At 35.9% G+C, this 22,779-nt stretch overlaps 3 protein-coding genes across 3 annotated transcripts; 1 reads left to right on the top strand and 2 right to left on the bottom strand.

Annotated features, from left to right (window-relative positions):
• Positions 1–40: 40 nt before the first annotated feature.
• LOC145229702 (thiamine transporter 1-like) lies at positions 41–8,695 on the bottom strand. Its single transcript, XM_080095036.1, has 11 exons — positions 8,472–8,695; positions 7,869–8,036; positions 6,980–7,168; positions 6,377–6,532; positions 5,615–5,760; positions 4,910–5,029; positions 3,883–4,174; positions 3,149–3,386; positions 2,595–2,787; positions 1,224–1,379; positions 41–681 (listed from the first exon to the last, which is right to left on the bottom strand). The coding sequence occupies exons 4-11, from the start codon at positions 6,491–6,493 to the stop codon at positions 531–533; spliced, it is 1,413 nt and encodes a 470-aa protein (XP_079951162.1). The 5' UTR covers positions 6,494–6,532; positions 6,980–7,168; positions 7,869–8,036; positions 8,472–8,695; the 3' UTR covers positions 41–530.
• Positions 8,696–11,890: 3,195 nt separating this feature from the next.
• On the top strand, positions 11,891–14,715 carry LOC145229847 (eukaryotic translation initiation factor 4E type 2-like). The gene is made up of 6 exons (XM_080095176.1): positions 11,891–12,094; positions 12,323–12,524; positions 12,840–12,944; positions 13,110–13,262; positions 14,027–14,163; positions 14,446–14,715. Exons 1-6 carry the CDS (start codon positions 12,075–12,077, stop codon positions 14,486–14,488), a joined length of 660 nt encoding a protein of 219 aa, XP_079951302.1. The 5' UTR covers positions 11,891–12,074; the 3' UTR covers positions 14,489–14,715.
• Positions 14,716–15,622: 907 nt separating this feature from the next.
• On the bottom strand, positions 15,623–22,779 carry LOC145229846 (phospholipid scramblase 1-like). Its single transcript, XM_080095174.1, has 7 exons — positions 21,072–22,779; positions 20,476–20,550; positions 18,932–19,133; positions 16,673–16,784; positions 16,267–16,372; positions 15,913–15,971; positions 15,623–15,833 (listed from the first exon to the last, which is right to left on the bottom strand). The coding sequence occupies exons 1-7, from the start codon at positions 21,232–21,234 to the stop codon at positions 15,807–15,809; spliced, it is 744 nt and encodes a 247-aa protein (XP_079951300.1). The 5' UTR covers positions 21,235–22,779; the 3' UTR covers positions 15,623–15,806.

Here is a 22,779-nt window from a genome sequence, read left to right as displayed (position 1 = left end):
ATTTATGAAAAATACATTTAGAGAAATTTACACAGGCAAAATATTTACTTGATCAAAAATACTCCATAATTATTGCATAGTCTACAATATAGAAAAAAAATATTACAATGTATCAAACATCCAAAAATACTCAGTGCAACAATTTATTTTGAAGTTTACACAAGGGTAAAACTGTAGCTCTGAACAATTAATAAACAAATGTATAGATTTCAGTATTTTACCCAAGTCAGGTAAATCTTCATGATCCCTGAAATCAGTTTTGATCTGATGCATATAAAAAAATTAAAACATTATAAAGAAGATGTGGCTTCATCAAATCTTGAAGGAAGTACAAACATGTTTGTAGGTAGTACAAAAAGTTTTTTAGTTAATGAACTCCAAATTACTTGAATTATTTTGTCAACAACATGATATCTCAAAGCAACCACTTGTCATTCAAACATGCCACTTTAGAAGTATATGGGTTGTAAAAATTATTATTGTAGGATTGATTTATTATTGTTGGATTGATCGATTTTATTTTGGTTTGTTTATATTTCTGTGTCTTCCTTGAATTGTTTGTCAGCCACTTCCTTCACATCTGATTGCATTTCAGTTTCAGGTTGCCTATGGCATCCATTCTTGACTAAATAATACAGCCCATGTCCCAGGAAAATTATGGAAATAATTCCAAAATATCCACTGCAAAATAAAACATGTATTAGAAAGCTGCACACTGTTTCAACCCATGATGCCTCATCAGTGCAGCTGGTGACAAGATATTGGCTGTATGACCTAGCGTAGCCACCTTACACACTCCAGTCTGTTAGGAATAACAAGCTGATAAACTATGCCTCACCAAACCTGTTTGATGCTACAACTGGGCATAAACCACAGTAAGTAACATGCATTATGTTTCTATAACTTGATTACTTATTATAAGAAATCAATATGTCGAAAATGTTTGAACAAAACCAAAAAAACACAAACTTAAAAAATGTGTGATTAGTACAGTACCAGATTTTTCCATTTATTTTATTTGAGACAAGGTATCTGCTTTTTTTGTATTTGATGATTTATTCACTTTGTGACAAATGCAAGTTTATATCTACTTTTACAGGTGGTAATCTGTATTTCATTTTAAATGCCAACTTGAATTGTTTTACCAATCCCGAATTTTAATGCCATTTGATTTAGCGGGTGAAATACTTCAGCTAAACTCATTTTAATTGTCATGTATTTACCTGTATATGATAAATTGTGTTTCCACATCGAGTGCAAAGCCCACTCTGTCTATGAGAATGATTGTTAGAACTGTATTAAGGGCAACAGCTGCAAATGTGTTTACACCAAAAACCAAAGCAAATCTTTGTGTTGTGAGACCAACAGCCAACTGAAACCTGAACAGATGACCTTGGTTAGTGTTGCAAAAGTTTGTGTCTAAACTGCTGATCTTTATTTAATCGACATATTTTCACCAATCACATATTTTTCTTAGTTTTGTGTAACATATCAACAAGAGTATAAATGCCTGGTTGAAACAAGCCCAAAATGGCAAATACTGATTCAAACTATTTGCCACAACTTGACTATACTTGACTTAGGTAACTAACCATTCAGGATAGCGAAGACTGGCATAATGAGTTACAAAATCCAGCTGTTTTAGAATATTTGTTTTAAATCCGGGCCTTCATTTTAAAAAAATAATAAAACAGAACTGCAAGCAACAAGACAGTCACTTGATTGATTTAAGAAACATAACTTGATCCTGGCAGCTGATCAATAGTAAACAGAAACCACACAGATCTGTGCATATAAGCTTGAGTTAAAGACTATTGAGTGATAAACAACCTAAAAACAAGCAATGTAACAGTTTAAATTCATACTTATAAACAAGTCTAAACATGCACATCATTTTGGCTTGCCAAAATCAGTGCCAATCTTGGCACACTGCCAGGAGTTGCTGACCCCTAATCTAAATAAATTCAGCTCTGTTTCTGTATTCATACAAATGCTGTTATGTTTCTGTATCAGGCATTCTGTTTCTGTATTAAATACAATTCATGTAGAAAACAGTGCAACTTCCTAAGCCTGCAGGCAACCACTAATCTACATACTGCCTAACCACACAAGTGCAATTTATACCAAAGCAGTCAACAAGACATTTAAATATTTGCTAATGCTGCACAAAGTTTGGCCATCAGTGATACTGTGTATTGTTGTGACTTTGTCTTGTTTACTACAATGCTAAATGCATAACTAGTTTTTCACTGGCCACAGAAATGAATGGCGTTCCAAAAATGTTGCAAGTATACTTACCAAAAACTTTGTCAGCAAAGCAAAATGTATTTATCAACAATTAACAACAGCAAAAGCCCTTTTTCTTCACAATAGAAAGGAATTTCGATTTTGAAATCAGATTCATTATACTGGTATGTGCATCCAATTACCTCATTTATTCCATTTTCAAACTTTTTGACTTGAAGGTTTTCTACATTTTTAATAGTATACAGGGGCCATAGATTTTAAGTTTTACTTTCAATGGCCCATGGACCATAAAAAGTTAAGAATCACAGCCCTAGGTGTGCAAAATAAAAGATTTTTATGTCACTTACTGTGTAATCGTGATAACAAAGTTATAGAGGAAGATGAAAATCACATAGGCTCCGTAACAAACCCAAATGTTTTCCGTCCAATACATCAACATCAGAAGGCCAAACTTAAGCAGGGAGCACACACCAAGAGCAAGTTCTCCCCATGTTGCCCAGTTTAGCTTGATAAAGCCAACAGAAAATGCACCTAATGCCCCTGTTGGACAAATCAAAGTTTTAAATGCGGAAATACATACACTGCTGTAACACAATACCTCAGTCATAAATGCACTTTGCATTTGTTGCATGGGTGAAACGCTTTTAAACACACATCGGGTACAAAAGTAAGAGTTAATTTTTCCGTCAGGTGGTTCATTATATGATACATATGGGACAGTCCGCTAACTAATAGTTTTGTTTATAATATGAAGCTCAAAAAGGTGGTGAATAATGAACAACAATATTAAAATGACAGTACAGTAACTTCTCTAAAAAAAACCATACAGTATGCTACCTATCACATAGACTCGAATATAAGTACATGACCCACTCTTGTTTCTTGTTTACAATATAAGTACCTAGAACAGTTGCAAGTGATTCCACAGCCCCATTGTATATTTCATTCTGATCACTAGGCTGTATAGTCTCCCATAAATTCTGTATGTAGTTGACAACCAACAACCATCCACAAGTAGACAAAGCCCACCATGCGGACCATCGAAGCAGTACAACATTGGTGTAACATACTTTTACATCAGACCACAAGTTTTTCAACACAATCTTCCAGCCTGGAGTTGCAGTTTTCGTAAGTGGGTTCTGTGAAATGTCAAATGCAATGTTATGTCTTATTTACTGAAAAATTAGCCTAAAAAACATACAAGGTTGTGTCAAAGACAATTTTATTTTGCACCTGATGGAAATAAACCCACAGAGCAGTGGTTTCTAACCTGGGAGTTTTAAAACCATAGTGTTTTGCCAAAGAATTCTTTTTTTAATTATATAAAACATATTTGCACAGAAGTTCTTTATTTAACAACAAACTATTTTGAATTTATGATATTTTCTGCTTTATGCAACACTTTTTTCCCTTGAGAAATGGAACTTCTAGTATATTATAAAATCTAACAATACATCAACATAAAAAGGCTAAACCTAAGCAGGGAACAAACACCAAGAGCAAGTTATCCCCATGTTGCTTAATCTATTAAGCTAACAACCAAAAGGGTAAAAATCATTACTACTAAAAGGTTGGAAAACACTCATGAATAGCAGAGTTTATTGCACATTTAACAACTTATGAAGAACATCTCACATTTTGGCTTTCCTGAAGAATAGTAGTGGATGAAAATGATGTTCCCACTTCTGTGTTATCCTCATCTTTGGATTCAACAAAAAAGAAGAGGGTCTTCTTTGGCATTGGAAGGAAGAGAGAGATAAAGAAGCCGATGGTCACATTAACGAGGGATATGACATTGAGGTAGAGGTAATCCAAATGGGCCAGGGACACCAAAAGTTGAGCAAGTAATGATCCAAAGAAAAGACCAAATAATGTAGTTGCTCGAACATAGGATGTCACACGCTGGTAATGCTCTTGTTTTACAATGCTATGACAAAAATAAATATAGAAAACCTTAGTTAAACTAAGATATGCATAATTCGATCTTTGTCTAACTCAGACAAAATTTGGTGTAGAAATGCTTTGTAATGTGGTAAGGCTTGAACTAAATTAACATTGGCTAATCCGATATATAAGCTATTGCTGCCAGCCATAGTATCAAGTTTAAAGAGCTCTTCTGGCAAATGTGATTTTTGTTCCGACATTTCAACTTGTATAGGAAGTCGAAACGTTGGAACAAAAATCACATTTGCCAGAAGAGCTCTTTAAACTTGATTGGCTAATCCGGTTCGCCGCGAAATCTTACAAATTTGCATAGTCTAAATGGGACTGGAATAACCAAGGTTTACAGTATTAGGTAATGTTTGTGTATAATACTGACTGACAGTCTTTTTCTTTGTGTATTTCTGTACATTTGATAATACAATGCAATTAGCTCCTTACATTATAATCAGGCTAACTTTGAAAAGGAACACTTGATTAAAATGTATATATATAGATGGATCCAAATAGTCACTATTTGGTAAATAGTATAATCCATTTAACTGCATAGGAATCAGAAATCCCTACCACAGCCATGGCCATGGCCATGGCCTACTTATATTGATGTATTGTTAGCTCTTTCAATTTTTTACGCAACAAATAGAATTTACATTTCTTTAAGTAAAAAATGTTAAGAAAATGAACTGTTTAATTGCATAGTTAAAACTTTTAAAATGTTTACCTATAAATGTACGAGTAGTATCCAATTTCACCAGCTGTTGCTATTCCATAGCAGAATTGCATTAACTGCATTAAAGGAACTCCATTAGCAAAGACAAGCAGCAGCCAACAGGATATATACCTAGAAGAAATTTTCATGTATGTTAAAATGCATGAAAGTTATTGATGCAGTATCATTTTTAATTTAGGAGTTTTAAATGTTCTGAATGCAAATACAATACTGATGAATGTTTTTTTTTTTTGAAAAACAACAACAATTTATTGCTATGTTTTGCTTGAGATAATACTGAGAAGATATTAAGTGTGGAGAATGGTTTACTCAAATTGTATACAGTACTGTCTTGTCAAATTACAGCAACACTTAACAGTATACCAATTTAAATTATTTTTATACAAAAGCATCAAGTCAATACATGATAAGCTGCAGACAGTGCACACTGTTTTGGCCTTTTGGGTCTCATCAGTGTGGCTGGTTACAAGAGATTGGCCATATGAGCTAATGTAGCCACCTTACAGCACTCCAGTTGGTTGGGAGTAATAGGCTGACAAGCCATGCCTCACCAAATCTGTTCTATGCCACCACAGCAGAAAAGTAACTGGTTCACACAGGAGAAATTAGACTTTTCTAAAGGGCCAATGGTAAACACAACTACAGCATTTTCTGTGTGTTTTAAGGTTAAGACATATTTCGAATGTTTGACTTTACCCCAAGCTTTGTAAGATGATGACAGGTTTGTACTTGACATAGTCAGTAAGCATGAACACTGGTAACAACAGAGCAAGGTAGGAATAAATCCAAACAGGATAAATTGCATTAACTACTTCCTCTTCAGTCAGATTTTTCCTTGGCCCCTAAAACAAAAACAAATGCTAAACATGACTTTAATTTTAATTTTTGTGTGATGCATATCTTTGGATGTGTAGTAGTCTAACTCCGGGGTTTAGATGTATAATTTTAGGCACAACTCAGAAAAGTGGGTCTGTAAGGCTTACGGCCCAAAGTGCACATAGCAATATATTGTGTCCATTTGATACTACCTTGCAAATTTTAAGCCTGGTGTATTTCTTTCATCAAACTCTCAAACACCACTGCTATGGTCACTGCTATGCCACAAACTTACTGGTTAGCGTATTATATTACTGTGACATTACAAACATTCATTTGTTAACACTTTTGTGACAACAAAACTTTATGATGCAAACATTCTTGGTGGATTAAGTTAGACATAAGTCTGCAAACCAGAAAACATAACAAAAATTAATTGTTAACTGAACACATTTAGATTTTTCACATCCCAAATACAAAATGTAAATAAAAAATTAATAAACAAACAAAAACAAAAAAAATGTAAACAAAGAGTGGGAAAATGTACCCATAATGTATTAAGCGAACTGTGTCTTGCACAATTTTTGTATTATTGCTCTTAAAAACTACCACACAGTTATACAGCATTTTTATATACTGTACCATTAAATATGGTGTGATAAATGGTTCAGATGGCTTCACATATGTAAAAAATCCATAAGTACACAGTAAAAGTGTTGGTCTTATCCAAGTCCTGTCTAAAGTCGGTGTATCCATCATTCAAGGTTTACTGAAACTAGCAAAAATCCCAGACTGTCCCTGTAATTTAAAAACATGTTTTTATATTTTGTATTTATTCTATATTTGATTAAATCAACTGAAGAGTTTTTAACAATATATCTGATCATTAAGAAATCACTTTTTACATGTTGGAAAATAACATATATATAATGTGATTAATGATAGTGAAATGCCAAATCATTGTTTAACATTGAAATCCATGGCTACAGAAGCTAATACGGCCTATCATTTAACAAATGTACTTTTCAATATTTACCTAGTATTTAACACCAATCAACAAAGCTACAAACCACAGTTGTTTTGATTTTACAATGTCAAACATTTGCATTAAAAAAACATTTGCATTACAGTAAAACTTTAAGTCAGGCGTTACTAATGCATAATGAAACAACTCATTTTACATTGTTTTTAAAGCAATGAGTTAACTTTGTACAAAGGTTACTTTTTGGGTTGACATAGTATTACCTCTGCATTCAGATTTATCGTGAGTGTTTGGCAAGCTTTTCAAACAGCAAACACTTCAAATCATGATAATGAGAGTTTGTTTGAGAAGCCACCAATGAACAAACAACCCATGTTTAAGAAATACACTTGTGATTCAAAAGAATTTGGTCAATATTTAATTTGCACGTGAGGTAGATGATGTAATGTTGCCTAAAAAAACATCACAGGAGTTACAGAACTAGCTCAATATACTGTATTTAGTAGATTGTAAGCCACCCTCGATTGTCAGTGCATTTAATGTGTTCAAAGTATCTAATCCTTTGGATTCGAATCCAGTCATAACAACGGTGGCACACTGGAGGCATATTTAGAAATTTGCACTTGACACTTTTGTACTGCAGAAGGGCAGGTAGTTTAATAGGGATTTAAAAATTAACCACCGAATGTCTCAACTTCGTTTGCTAGGCCAAAATGATATAAAAACTGGATTCGATATTTTATTTCGAGACAATTATTCTAGAATACTCAGTTATTCTACTTTGAACATCCCATACCCAGTGTTGGCCTGCTTGCACAGGATACACAGGACACATACAAGATGGGGGCATCTTGATGGTGGACTCATTTTGAGTACAGCACATCCAGGTGTTGCCAAGAGTAATTAAACAGCATTTGTTAACCACAGAACAAGAAGTTAAACAAAAAAATATGATGGTATTTGCGGTAAATATACTTTCCAATGTTTACATAACATTAGTATTTTAAAACCCACAAACTGACACTTTTTTGGTTTTGCAGTGTCAAACATTTCATGAAAAAAACTACAGTGCAGCTTGTTTCATGATGTTTTTGAAGCAATGAACCAGAGTCAACTTTGTCCAAAGGTTACTTGGGGTTGACATCGTCTTACCTCTGCATTCAGAGTTATAGCAAGTGTTTGACAAGCTTTTCATACAGCAAACACTTCAAATCATGATAATGAGAGTTTGTTTGAGAAGCCACCAATGAACAAACTTGTGATTGAATAGTATTTGGTCAATACTTAATTGACAGGTGAGGTAGATGATGTAATGTTTGCCTAAAAAACAACAACACAGGAGTTACAGAACTAGCTCAATATACTGTATTTAGTAGATTGCAAGCCACCCTCGATTGTAAGCTGCACTTTGTGACATCAGCTACTGTTGTTTAATAAAACTTCATTATACAGTATATAATACAACTATTTGTAGACAATTGTTAGTAACACAAAAAAATATTCCCAGCAGAGTGTTTGTTGCTGTGGAAAGCTAACATGCCAAAAAAAATTTAACACAAAAAACAAAACATAAAGCAGGAGTGTGGAAATTATTTTGATATGATATAAATATGTAAGCCGCAGTTGATTGTAAGCCACATAAACAGTAGGTAAAAAATCTTATTTTGCTAAACATGTAAAGGAATGTAAAACGTAGACTTCCTTCAAGCACCAGATTAGGTTGATTACCAAAATTAATGCACTGAGGAAATATACTTTGCTAGTTTGCATTAGGCGTTTTGTTTCATTAAACGCAAAAAGTCTTGTGTTTAGGCCATTTTGTGGGTTCCAATTTTATTGCTCATGCGAATAGTGGCTGTTACGGATTTATTTTCAGAACAACAATAACCGTCATTAACTTTTTGTCTGGACACGCACGTGTTTCTGCTTTCTTCGAGACGTTCGCAAAATAGGGAAACCCCGAAGTTTAACACTCAACCGAGCGAAACGACGTCGTCTCAAGTTTATGTCGAAAATTACAGAAACGGTTTTTTAGTGCTAAGCACATGTAAAAGATTTTCATATCCATCACAACAGCAAATTGTAAGCGGAATATACGGAAGACTTGGGCAGTTGATTGAAAGGTACGGCATGCCATGCCATTTTTCGATTTAGAGACTTTTACGTGCCAGCAGAGTGTTCCTATTAGTGTCGCTACTTTCTGCTGTAAATTTGTATTTTGTCCGTCATCTCGCGGCACAAGCTGACAAACTACTTAGGCTTTGACACTTTCGATGGGCTATACATTTTTTTGTCTTTCTAGCAGTATGCTAATTATTACAACACACCATTAAACTTGATTAACACCAAGATGAAACAGCTAAATTTAAAAATAGGCCAATAGAACGAATTATCAAAGAGGGGCGTCTTAATGGTGGACTCGTTTTAAGTAAAGCGCATTATATCGTGTTGTTTCGTCAATAGTAATTAAAAAAACGTCCGTTAACCACAGAAGAAAAGGTAAACAAAGGCATGATTGTATTTGCAGCTTTTTGCCTGTTGTTTCTAGACCAGTGCTTTTCAACCGGGTGTATCGTACACCCCAGGGTGTACAATATTTTTTGAAGGGTGTACCACTTTGATGGGGTGTACTGGGGTGTACCAGATACAAAATAGAACATACCTATGACCAGGTAACACAATAAGTAGGTTTCAGTTTTAGAACCGACTGACTGGAGTGTACAACTCATGGCACAACATACATCTCAAGTGTAGGTTGATTTTAAGTTACAAAACTCTATTTGTGAGATCATAATTTAATATTTCACTTGATAATAATCGTTGTTAATGGTAGTTCTTTTTGAAGTAGAAAGTGAATTATGGATTACGGCTTGTTGGTATTGTGCTCGTCATTATTTCAGTTAGGACCACAGTTTTAGTGTGTTACAGGGTTGAATATTTTTTTCACTGGGGTGTACAAATTTTGAGTAAACGTTAAAAGGGTGTACAGTTTCAAAAAAGGTTGACAAGCACTGTTCTAGACAACCAAAAGCGTTTTACTTTTCTCAAGCCAAAAGCTTAGCCTACCTTCTCTCCATTGAACACACATGATGAAACACGTACGTCTGCATCAACACGTTTTGTTGATTTGAATATGCTGCGTCAGCACCTTTAGTTTGTTTACAAATGGAAGCAATATAGCCTAGCTTCTGTAAAGATTTTGACTTGTAAGTTTAAAGCTCAAAAAGTTGCAGTAGATTGTTTGCATTTAGTAATCAAATCCTCCAAAGCAAAAACTGGAACCGAAAATAGAAATGATCTTGTAGTCCAGCTTCTCATATAGGCTGGTCTAGGCATCAAAACAACAAGCAAATTCACATATGGCCTGGACACGCCTTTCTCAGTTGGCCATAAAAATACCATCAGGCCAACAGCAAACTGCCGTTTCCAAGAATTCTATTGTTTGTGAGAGCTTAAAAACAAATGCGATTCCAAGAACTCAGTGTAGTCCAGGTGCTATTAAAGGTTATGTTAACTTTATGTTATTCGTTGCTGATTAACTAAAAATTACAGCCTGGCTACAAACGTTAGGCTGTTGTTGCAAACACTGGACGTTGGAAAAACCGTTCGATGTGCAAAAATTCCAGCAGATAGTGAGTAGCCAAGACACGCGTGTTTGGCGCTGTCAGTTTATTTTATTTTTTTCCGAACTGAGGGAGGTGGTGACAGACCGTGAGGTGTGGAGGCTCAATCTTGAGCTGCTGCCCCAGAGTTGCAAGCGGGCCCGAAATCTGAGCCCGAACCCGGCCCGAACCCGAAAGTATGAGCCCGAAGCCCGGCCCGAACCCGAAACGTTTTTGCGAAGCCCGTTTAGGCCCGAAATTTTGATTGACAGGATGAGAAAGAAAAAAGAGATAGACAACAAATACAATGATCAATAGTAGACCATGGGGTAAACAATACGTTTTAGAGTAGAGTGGGCATTAGGTCAAAGCCAGAGTTTCTTAGCCGAGTGATTTTATTTTGTTTTTTTAAATGGCGGACACGGAACGTAAAGTCAGGCCCGTTTTAAGCCCGTTTTCTCACAAATACCTAAGCCCGAACCCGGCCCGAACCCGGCCCGAACCCGAACCCGGCCCGAAAAGCCCGGCCCGACTTGCAACTCTGTGCTGCCCCCGCGACCCTCAAAAGCAGTGGTCGGCAACCGCCGGTCCGCGGCCCGGTACCGGTCCGCGAGGAGTTCGTTACCGGGCCGTAGAATTTTTTAGGTTAAAACATTGTGCCCATGTATCCCGGGGATGATAAACTAATTTAAGCGTTTTTAATGCTAAATATTTGTAGTTTTTTGAAGACCGGTCCGCGATAAAATTTTAGTTTAAAAAAACAGTCCACAGTGCAAAAAAGGTTGCCGACCCCTGCTCAAAAGGATTAAGCGTGACAGAAAAATGAATGATGATGATGAGTTTATTTTTCGTGGCACGCAAAACATTTAAAAAACTTATATTCAAGTTATTTTCAACAATTTAAAGTACTACATTGTTTGTAGTTCGTTATGTAGTAGGCCGAGTTTTCAAAACCTAGCTTGCCTTGCATGCACGAATCTATTTTTATTCTGATTGCTATTTCAATCAAAAGAATGAATATTTTGGTAGATCCGTTTGCTCGTCAAAAATTACTGTTGGTCAACCTTTTAATGACCACCTGCCAAAAATTTCCCAATTCTGCTTACCACCAAACTCTGATTTGAATGCGACCAAGACCAAGTGATAGGTCTATTTTTCCTACGTTGGCAGATTTCTGAAACCAACAAATGCCAAAGAATGCAGAGCCGAGTTTCGCTCAATACCAGGGCGGTTAAGAATGGATACAGTTCGGAAACCGTGTTGGTTAAAAAAATATCCCTATTTCATTGTGTCCTGACAGTTCTGCGGTATTTTACAGATGTGATTTTAATTGAGTACAGCAGAACTTCAGAATGCTATTCTAGTACCAAAGCTTCTGCGTACCACGAATGGTTTAGAAACCACCGATCTAAATAATAGAAATAGTGGCTATCGGTCATTTGTCAACAATGGAATATGCGAAAAACATTTTTATGTCGTGGTTAAAATAAAAATAAAACTTTATTTTTACAGTTGTGTTTACTTTACACCGCGTTTTCTATTTTTCCTCTTTAATCGAATGAGCGTAGCGAAAAATACCGTCTTGCAGACAAAACCTACGACACTATTGTTTGTTTTTTTCAATAAAATATCTTAGCCAAAGTTTTAAGACTACAGAGAGGAGAGGATTGAATTCGTCGTAAAATTTGGATCAGCGCATGTTTATTGAGTTTTCTATTTGCTGATCAGGCTTTTAACCCTTTTTCAAAGTACAATCATGAACAACAAATTCGAAGCGTAAGTTGATTCTTAGTTATCATAACTTTCATTAGTTGGTTTTATTTTCGTAGCAGGCAATGTCTTATGCTAACAGTAGGTCAAGATGCCAACTTTATATAAATATAAAAATATGTAAAGAATAATTTTGATGTTATTTCTACTGTTTGAAGTAGAAAGAAATAAAGATATTTTGTCAGTAGGTTGAAATCCACAAATGTCATTTTATTCTAAATTTTACTTTTTTAGGTTACAAGATGAGGATAGCGGTTCAGGTTCAGAAGAGGCAAAGGAAAACTCTGTGCCATCATATAAAGATGTTGTTCCAGGACCTGGAGAACACCCTTTGCAATACACCTACTGTATTTGGTACTCCAAGAAACAACCAGGAAGGGCACAGGATGCAGCAAGTTTTGAGAAAAATATGAATGTCATCGGAACCTTCTGCTCTGTAAGTTTTAGTGTGAGGACATATTTTGTTTACTGATTTATCTAAAACTCATCAAGTCGTTTATGTCTTAGTTGTTGTTTATCTTTTATGGGAAGAATACTGTAACAAAACGTTAATCTCATTGTGCGTAAAAATATTTTTTTACCATTATCAGCTTATATGATGTTGTTGTTTTATATTTACCACTACTCAAACAAAATTAAAATTGATTCGAAATAATACCACTACAAATTTAAGCGTTACATGTTTTTAGTTCTCTGTTACTGAAGGAAATCAAATAAGTTAGCATTCTTAATATGGTATGCCTATTTTCAGGTTGAGCAGTTTTGGAAAATTTACAGCCATATGATAAGAGTGAATGAGATGGCTGGACACAGTGACATTCATGTCTTCAAGGGTGGAATTAAACCGCTATGGGAGGTATGCAACTGTAAAAAATGTGTAAATATTTAGGTTTGGTACTGCTGAGCATATCTTTCATGCATACATTTCTATTATGCAGGTCAAATTTGGGTGTAGTTTAGTTTTGGAGAAGGTAGCTTAATCATTGTTAGGTCATTACTGCATGATTAACTCATCATTTAGGACAAAGCAAATCGCTTGGGAGGAAAATGGATTGTCCGTTTGCGCAAAGGACTTGTTGCACGCTGTTGGGAAAATCTGATTCTTGCTATGTTAGGGGAGCAATTTATGGTTGGTGATGAAGTCTGTGGAGCTGTAATATCCATTAGATTTCAGGTAATGTCAACTAAAACCTACTGAGTTTACTAAAACAGGGGTTTTGTATATACTGCTTTTGTCACAATTTGAAATGTGTGATGTTCTTTTATTCTCATGCACTGTAAATGATTTGATTACCACTGAACACATTTGTTTTTAAATTAAAAAAACGGCTGTTAATTTAAAGGAAACCAATACTGCAGAATTTCATTTTTTGTGTGTGTGCTCTTTCTTTCGGCGCCTAAAACTGCCTGGTGGATTCTGTCTTGGTGGTGTCTTTTCTTGTTGAACCCCAACCTATTTCTTAACATGGATGGTTAGATGCCAAATGCCATTGTTTTCACGCAGAGTAATATAGCACTGGTTCTTTCAGTTTGCTGTTCTGTAAATTTGTTTGTTATTTATTACATTATAGTTTTTTAATGTAGGTAATCGGGTAAATGCATTATTTACAATGCATTATTTCAATAACGCAATATTTTCTTGTCATGTTATCACTGCAACAAAAGTTCCAATAATCCGGCCCCTGACTTACTTTAAAGTTTTGGCTCCCAAAAAAGTTTGAGACCACTGATTTTAAGCTTTTGTTGATCTGATAACAATGGCAATAAGTATTCAAAAGTTTACAAAAGCTGTCATTACACAACATGAATGGCCTACATTTCAGCTACTTTATAATTTTTGTAAAAATCTGCAGAAATTTTTTTCTGGCTATTTTAACACAGTGTTAACTTTGCAATCCCTTTATATGTGACATTTTAATTGGCAACTTTGGTTTAAAGGAGGACATTATTTCCATTTGGAATCGAACTGCTGGGGATGAACAGGTAACTTCAAGAATTAGAGACACTTTGCGTCGTGTTTTGAATCTACCACCCAATACTGTTATGGAATACAAAACACACAATGAAAGTCTTAAGTAAGTAGTTTTTTTTACAAAAATCCAGAACAAATTGGTTTGGATACAAAATTGTTTTTTTTTTTTACTACCTTGTGGTTACTTTTCTCTTTGTTTCACCATTAACAAGGACCAAATTTGAGAGCCGTTGGCTAAAATTTGTTATAGTTTTTATTTGTTTGTATCAATTTGATTATTGCACTTTTGAATTTCAGGTGTTTAAATAACTTAAAGCAACATTTTTTTAATGGGATGACCTTGTTTTGGGAGTTAAAAAAGCATCAAACTCTGTTTCTTTTTCAGGGACAAATCAAGTTTTCGAAACACAGATATATTTACAAGGTAGCACCGATTGTTTATGGAGCTTATGGTAAAAATATATGGAATGAAAAAGATGTGCACTCCCAAGGTTTTACATTTCACTTCTTGGATGAATGGTGTCATTTGAGTTTTTGTTGTCTGTCATTTTTGCTGCTTGCGATTTTATTTTTACAAAGCGTCTCAGAAAAAGTTGCATCAAAAACATGCCTTGATGCTTGAAAAAAATGTCACAGTGGCGTGAAATTTCTAAAACCTCTGCCTATTGTTAAAAAGCAAAAAGGTTACATCAAAAACAAGCCTGATTGCTTAGATTTTTAAAAAGTCTTATGGTTACTCGTGGTGCGTTAAGTTTCTGCTTGTTGTTCATAGTAGTTTCTACAGACATAATCAAGAACAGCCCCTTTACTTGTACAGTTCACCCACCTTATACACTGTTTGGAATGAACAGTCTTTAAAATCAGGTTGGTTCAGTGAAATTCAGTGGGTTTTTTGTTTGCCTAATTGTGGCAGAGAAACTCTTGAATGTCTCATGCCTACAAAAAGTCCAGTGTGTTGCCTTCCCTGTGGAAGTGCCGGATCATTCTGGTGTTTTTTGTTAAAGTTAGTAAATTTGATCTAGTTACCTTCAGGTTTTAAAGACGTTGGCGTGTGACAAACGGTGCTGAAGAAAAAGAACATGTGAACTTTTAATAACTAAACTCACAAACCCATCGTTTGACTAGCAAACACGTACATAATTATTTTTGTGAACAAGTGGCACCGACGCTTGTTGAAACCTTTGTGTCATGGTTGCACAACAATGTTGCGGCGCATCACTACGGGCCTGGGCAGTGGTGGGATTCAATTTTTTTGTCAGCCGGTTCTATCACGAAAGTCATATTTTCCAGCCAGTTCTGTTGCAAAAAGTCTATTGACAGTAACCAGTAATGCTAACCTGTTCGCTGATCTCAAAATTTCATGAGACAGGCGCGAACCGGCTGAATCCCACCACTGGGCCTGGGTAAAAAGAAGATTTATTACGAACAAAAAAAGGATAGTCTTTCGAAAGACTGCTACTGTGTGAAATAGTTCGTGTGGCGCATCTTAATTTAAAAATAGCTGGAAGACACTAGGTTTTAATTGAACGCTGATGGACCTGTTGTGTACAAAAACAGCACAATCCGGTATCAAAACGCTTTATTTGTTCAACTTTTAAAATTTTAACACGCGAAATGGTACACTTTGATTAATAGTAAGGACAATTGATGTTTCGAACAAAATGGTGCCTTGTTCGAAATTTATTTTAGCCAATAAAAACGCTAGAATGAGGACCATCGTCGAACGAAAGACTTGCCAAAAGAGGTTCAACTCATTTCAAAGAACATGTGGTTCTGCAACAGAAAACAACTGTTTTAGTAACCTAGGCCCTAGGCTAGGCCTACCGTAAAGACAGGTTTATGGCTTACTTACCAGCAGAAACGCAGAGGCAATAAGCAAAGCTCGGAAATTAGGACCTCTTGGTCGTTTAACTGTAAAACAATTTCAAAGGGGTATGAGAAATGCTGGATTTTCTTCATTTTATTTTGACAGGTAGAATGGCGGCTGAATGCCTTGTCGAGCTGGAAGTCTAATTGCCACTCTTTTTTTTTAGAAATACGCTGACTTAATTAGTACTGTTTATATTGAGTTAGTTGAAATAACATAGCAACGAATTATAAGTAGGCCTACTGTACTTTTTCTGCGCCCAGTAGATAGTTTAACATTTAGCCTAATGCTTGTTTGGTAACCAAGGACAAAACCTAATCCGTTTTGCTCAGTACTCACATGTAACACCGAAATGCTCATGGTCTTCATTCGTCTCTGCTTTGTCTGATTGGACCCAACGTTTCCATATTTCAGCCACAACTTCTCCTTTGTCTTCAGAAATCACCTGTTAGAAAAATAATCAGTAGTTTTTAAACTTTTAAGTGTGGGGCATCTGTGTTTCGCAAAAAATTGGCAAGTATTTTGCAGTTAAGTTGAACTTTTTGACAAAGGAAACAGCTTTTGATAACAACGAGATCGAAATAAGGTTCTAGCACTGTCATGACAGCTGGAATTTGTTAACCATATAGAGTTTTATAAAACACCAGACAAAACTTTCAGTCTGTAAATCCAATGCTTTTTACGCCTGAATAACAACAGATAAAGTCCTAAAATCGTTGTGAAGCATTGAGTCCTATATATTTACATCGAATGACATGTCAGTGAGACATCGGCAGGTTAGACACGGTCCATAAATTGTACATTTCTCGTTGGTTAAGTTGGTAACAATCGAAAACTTTTCTTTCCACAAACTCCACCTAAAAATATAGCCGTTAGGTGGCAATAACGAGCAAAATTGTGATTCATTTTCGAATTTTGGACAAAAAAGACAGAATAGATTTTTAGGTGATTTAAGAGGGTTGATGATTTTAAAATCAAACCGTTTTATTACGAAAAAAAACTGGAAAAATAGTATAGTTTTTAAAGTATATTTAATTGGAATTGCGATTGAGTTTTGGCCCTTTAATCACATATAAGCAACATTTGGTCACGAATGATTACACAAATCTGGTTGGGAACGCGTGTTCAACCTTATGTAACAAGGTCAAACGGCAAAGAAACGTTTTTTTGAATTTCCTAAGGTGGTCAAACAGTGCACGGACAAAGCGCTTTGTGAGAATTTCTTCTGCTTTTAATTCGATTTGAGAAGAGCTTTCTAACGGCTGTTACGAGCGCCTACGCATTTTCAATGGTGCAAGTCTGCACCGCAAGATTCATGGGTTGTGAAATGAGAATTTCTTATTGAAGACATCAAAGTAACAATACTATAGCGCCTTTCTCACAGGGTAAATAAATGCACGTTTTGCGGGTGATTTTGCTACTTTGTATAACTTACTGTCGGTTTAATGAACAAGGATTAATGACCTAATGGCTTTTTGGCCTGTAGTATTTGATTATCCGCCAAAGATTTAATGCGTATTATCGCTTAGCGAGAAATCAAACTGTAACTGTTGCAAAATACTTACTCATCCATTTAGGGGTACGTGCTAAACCTAAGTATGTTAGGTGTTACAGAAACCACTAAAAAAGTTTTTTGAATAATTTTTTAAGACATTTTTGACACTTAAACTTAAAAATAGAGTCACCCAGCTGGTTGCTAGGTGGAAAAAGACAAAAATGAACCTTTTGGTGTGTAGATTTAAGGTCCATGAAAAACATTACTTTAATCGTCCTAAGATTGTGAGATTTATATACGTTATTTTATACGTTCGCCTTGACAGCGTCACCAGTATCTTATTCACATAGAATTTCTGTTTAAATATTTTTTATACTTCGTTGGCCTTTCGTTGGAATCTTTAAATCGTTTTTCAGAATTTCGGCTTTGAATCTGTACCGTATAATTCCAAAATTGTAACCGAGTTTGCGTATAGGGTCGAAACTGGGTCTGAACTCTAAAGTACGAGCGTTAAGCCCGGCCTGAAAGTTGGTGAAATTGCCGCACTTATGTAGGCCTACTGAGTGTTAGCCAGGTCCAATTCAATAGCGTTTCATTGAAACTTAAGCCCGAACCCGGCCCGAAAATCATGGCCCGACTTGGCTATAAAATTTGTAGAACTTACTTAAACTGTGTTTTTGTTTGTTTTGGGCAGACGGCCCACAACAGCGCAAAGGCTTCTGTTTATGTTAACTTGAAAACCTATTTGATTTCTATAAAAGTCCGTGATATTTTGGGTTGAAGAAAATTAGGATTTTGTCTATCGGTAAAGGTTAAAAATGCGTTAGCGATTCACACCTCACGTGTTTAGGCGAACTTTTGACCCGATAAAATTGCTGCAATAAGTTTACTCACTACTTTAATTCAGTCCTACCAAACCTCTTTTTGCAGCGACCAAAATACTAACTGTAAATTATAAGCGAAGATTGAAAAAATCGCAAGTTTTGGTTATTTTCGCCAATAAGCCCAAGAGTAATTTTTTGCTGCAAAAAAATCATAAGACAGAAATGTGAAACTAAAATGCTTCTGTAATCATAAGATCAACCGAATCAAATGGCAGATCCACTATCACAGGAACTCACAGTGGGCCTACTAAAGTTTTCCAAATGCCAATAGATGGCGTAAAGAGCGCAGTTATTTCAGTGAGACTGGAACGGGGTTAGGGACTAAATTTAACATAAGGAATTAAGTATTTCGGTTGATTTTAATGTTATTATTATTATAAAACCTCAGCCCAAACCTTATAGCTCTAACCGTCAGCATTTTTTTACACAAATTGCGTTTTAAATATTTGCGAATGCTTTTTGCGCCACTTATAACTTTTGTAATGTCAGTTACTGTGTTTGCGGATGGCAACCCAGTTTTGGGTCTCGACCCAGAAAGCATTGCTTTAAACACTCCACAGACCCCACTGCCTCAGACGTAAATGTATTGTCAAATATTTTTCGACAAAACAGCATAAAAACTTACTTTTGTGCCACTTCACCAATTTCTACGTCACTAGCGTTCCTGACGCGCATGCGCATTAGAGCGCACCCGCAACAGCACCAGCAGGCGTCATCACATCGTACAGGTCGTTCGAAATGCATCACTGGTTCTCCTACCTTATCTTCCACTGTCATGGCGTAAGATCTAGCCGGCCCGCAGCAGTGCACACAACAACATGACGATTCTAAAAATGTTTTTCTTTCGTATTTAAAACAATTAAATTGCATGAGATTTGTAAAGGTTGGTGCTGTTTGTAATTCCAACTCAACGATTTGAAACAAATACCTTGCTTGAATTAAAGGTTGGTGGTTCTAATTCCGACTCCAACATTTAGCTTGTTAGAATTTATGACGTTAGTGGTTGTAATGTCGACTTAACAAAATGACTTTGCTTGAATCCGTTAAGTAGATTGGTTCCAATCGCGACTCAACCGTTTGGATGAGTGCAATGATCTCCAAATTTTGTCATGTGTCTAACACAGTGTTGCAAACGGGCCTGAAATCGGAGCCCGAAATCCAAACCGAACCCGAGTCGTTTTTAAGAAGCCCAAGTTTCCTGAGGACCACCTTGTGAAACACTAGATAGCCTACGCACGCTGTGGCCACATAGCCTGAGAGTTTTATACGCAGTATGGATTTTTTAGTCGGCAAAAAATGTGTAAGCAGTATGCGATTTCTTAACTTAAATTTAATCTTGCCTACAAGCAAAGGTCAATAAGAAATGTTTAAAATCATGATTCGACTGTTTTTGCAGACGCTCAAAAATCACATGCTTGGTGATTCAAAGATACCTTTAATATGATTCAGTAGTAAGTGTGGCCGCGAAAATTGTTTCATTCTACATTTAGATAAATGTTTTTAAACCTGTACATTATGTTTTGTTCGCGAAAAGCTTCTTGTCACTGAAAGGAAAACGTGAAAAATGTTTGAACAAACAATATTTCAAAGTTAGACGTTGTTCTTTATTCGTCTGTGGTATTTAATGCCAGCGAATGATATCATGCGATCTGGTAAAGCGTGTTTTAACTTTTAACGGATAAGGTCTCTGTATATTTACCGCGGTCTAATGATATTATTAATGCCTGATAACACAAATAAGTGGATTCCGTTAAAGCGTAATTTATTTGCTGTTTATCCGCCAAATTGATTCCAATTTTAGGTCTGCATATCATCAAACCGTATAGCGGTGATTTAAGGGCGCAGATACGATCAGAAGACAAATTGTTTGTGATTAGAGTTTACCGTTTAAAACTCGTTCAATAAGGAACATCAATGCTGTAGAATGTACGGGAATTTATTTCAACGACAAATTAAACAGTCGTTGCCGTTTTGAATTAAAATCTTTTGTAAAATGTATACGATTTGTGTATCGTAGAATACTAAGCATTGCCCAGTCAAGCACTGTGTCAATCTCTCACTGAAAGGGCTATTTTTTGGCATAAAAAACAAATTTAAAAATAAATGCTAATAGAAACAAACTTTTTGGAAACAATATTAAACACTCTACCGACCCTGTAAATCACCTACCTTCCTTTGCCGTATAAATAAGATTTCCATGTTCGTCGGTCACTTTGTACTGGTGCACGCCCTTGCAGATTGTTCCTATGAAAACATCGAGCAGTTCGTTAACCAGACGCACCCGAGACAACCCTAATTTCAACCTTGGTGTTGTAAAGCAGTTTAATTTTGAATGGCGTTTTTCATGCAACAATATTTATAAATTATTAGGCTGCAGACAATGTAGCCTATACTGTTTCGACATATAAGGTCTCATCAGTGCAGCTATCATTTATTGTCTGGATGCTTGTATAATTTATTGACTTTACGTACAAAAAATTGACTATCCTTGCAACAAGCTTTGTTAATTATCAGGAGTTTGTTATTGCAAATTCCGGGAGCTTGCAAAGTTTCCATTAGCCGGATTATAAGCTTAATTTTGCTGGTTATAAACTCGGCGTAAATTTTGTGTTGTGGTCGAAAGAATTTGGGGTTCAACATGCAGGTTACAAAACCGCCAGCTTAAAATGGGACCGTATTTGGCCAGAACATTTTAAGGCGTTCTTGGCATTTTTATATCGTATCTTAGTTTCATTTACCAAACACAAAAAAGACCAAAAAATCACCTCCTCTTTTCACGACTCGTGTTATGCGAATTTCTTCAGCTTCAATCAAAGAGTCTAATCCGCGTTGTATCCCGTTGCTGGTTTTGCTTAGTTTCGGGATATTGATTCCGCCGTCCAAATGCTTTTCCCTGAATATTGACTGCCGTGGCTCCATCGAAATCATATTGCGACTGTTTAAACGTGATCTTCTACTGGTTTGGTTAAAGATTCCAATCTACCACTTGTGCAAGGTAATTTGTCTGGTATACGATTTTACTTAACCACAAAAAACAACAGAAATAAAGTTACTACAGTATACGGGAGATTTGAAAGTAATGAAAATCATTTACAACTTTATAGATAAGAATTTTACGGGTTACGGGAAACATCCTATTAATTTTCTTCCACTTTTTTCTAATTTGAAGATGAGCGCTTTTTTAAACACAACAAAACTAGAATTTTGCATTGATTTAAACAGAACGAGGTAAGTGTACAAAAGCCACCTAAATATAGTTTAAAAGAGATTTCATGCGGTTCCCCAAATTTTCGAAAACTACACATTTTCCGACTCAAATCGTATTAAAAAAAACTTCCCGAACTCAAGACCTTGTACTGAGAAATAATGTCTATGAATTCACGATGATATATAAATACGCCAAGTGTGGCTTCTGCGTGAAATTTCGCATGTTTCCATTTGGTTTTCTTTCAAACCGCAGATTGTGTACACAAGGCTCAAAGGGTAGAACAACTTCTCGATAAAATCGCGCCGTTGTAGGCGACGATCTTTTGTCGGACCCGATGTTTTGTAGCAACTGTAGTTTAGGGGTTTGACGGATTAAAGTTGTATACATTTGTGTGTGTGGATTTCCTAGTGATAAGAGGACCACAGGCGCGATAACGCACTCCGTCATGTAATCGAGACAGAAAATAGTACTTGATACAAACTGTGGGTAAAAGTTTTAAGCAGAAAACAAAAACTGTTTGCGTATAGGTTTAATCCGTCTAACTTTCTGTAGATTTTCTGTGGTCTAATAAATGTCCCGAAGTTCACCCCATGTTTAATAAATTTTGCCTTCTGTCGTGCATAACAACAACGCTTTTGAAAATGTTTTTCTGACTTATGACATTGGTTCAGTTCAAACCGTTAGATCGGATATTATAAAATTCTGAAGGGTGCTACACAAATCGGTTAAAGGAGGTCGAATTTAGGGTTCAATTATATACAAACCCATACGTAACATATTAAACCTAAAAAACAAGCTTCTATCAGAATTTTTATAATGCCGGTTTGAACTGAATTAAAACTGAGGTCAATGGTAAGCCGTCCAGCAAAACGATAATGTGCGTTTTAGCTTTTATTTTTACCACCCTTTGTCTTTACCACCCATAATTTCGAGAGTAAGTTGTCCAGCAAAGTAACAACAAGAGTTTGGGCCTAAAATTACACCCCCATTTGTCCATTTTTTGTACCGGACTATATAACTCATAAACTTTTTTTGTTGCTTTGCCCCTTCAATGACTTCGAGAATAAGTTGTCCTGCAAAATAACAACAAAAGTTTAGGCTCGAATTCGACCCCCTTTTTACTTATTTGTATCGGCCCTGAAAATCCATAGAAATTTCGTTGCACGTCATTTGCGTGTTTGCGGTGCTCGCTGAGGTCGAGGGCAAGCAGACTTGCACAAACTGTTGTCGATTTGTTTGTATACAGGTGTTAGACGCACAACAGA

Source organism: Phallusia mammillata, chromosome 5 (genome assembly GCF_965637545.1).
Source record: "Phallusia mammillata chromosome 5, kaPhaMamm4.hap1.1, whole genome shotgun sequence".
Classification (NCBI taxonomy): Eukaryota; Metazoa; Chordata; class Ascidiacea; order Phlebobranchia; family Ascidiidae; genus Phallusia; species Phallusia mammillata.
The sequence above is the reverse complement of the archived record's forward strand: the minus strand, read 5'-3'. Positions and strand labels throughout refer to the sequence as shown.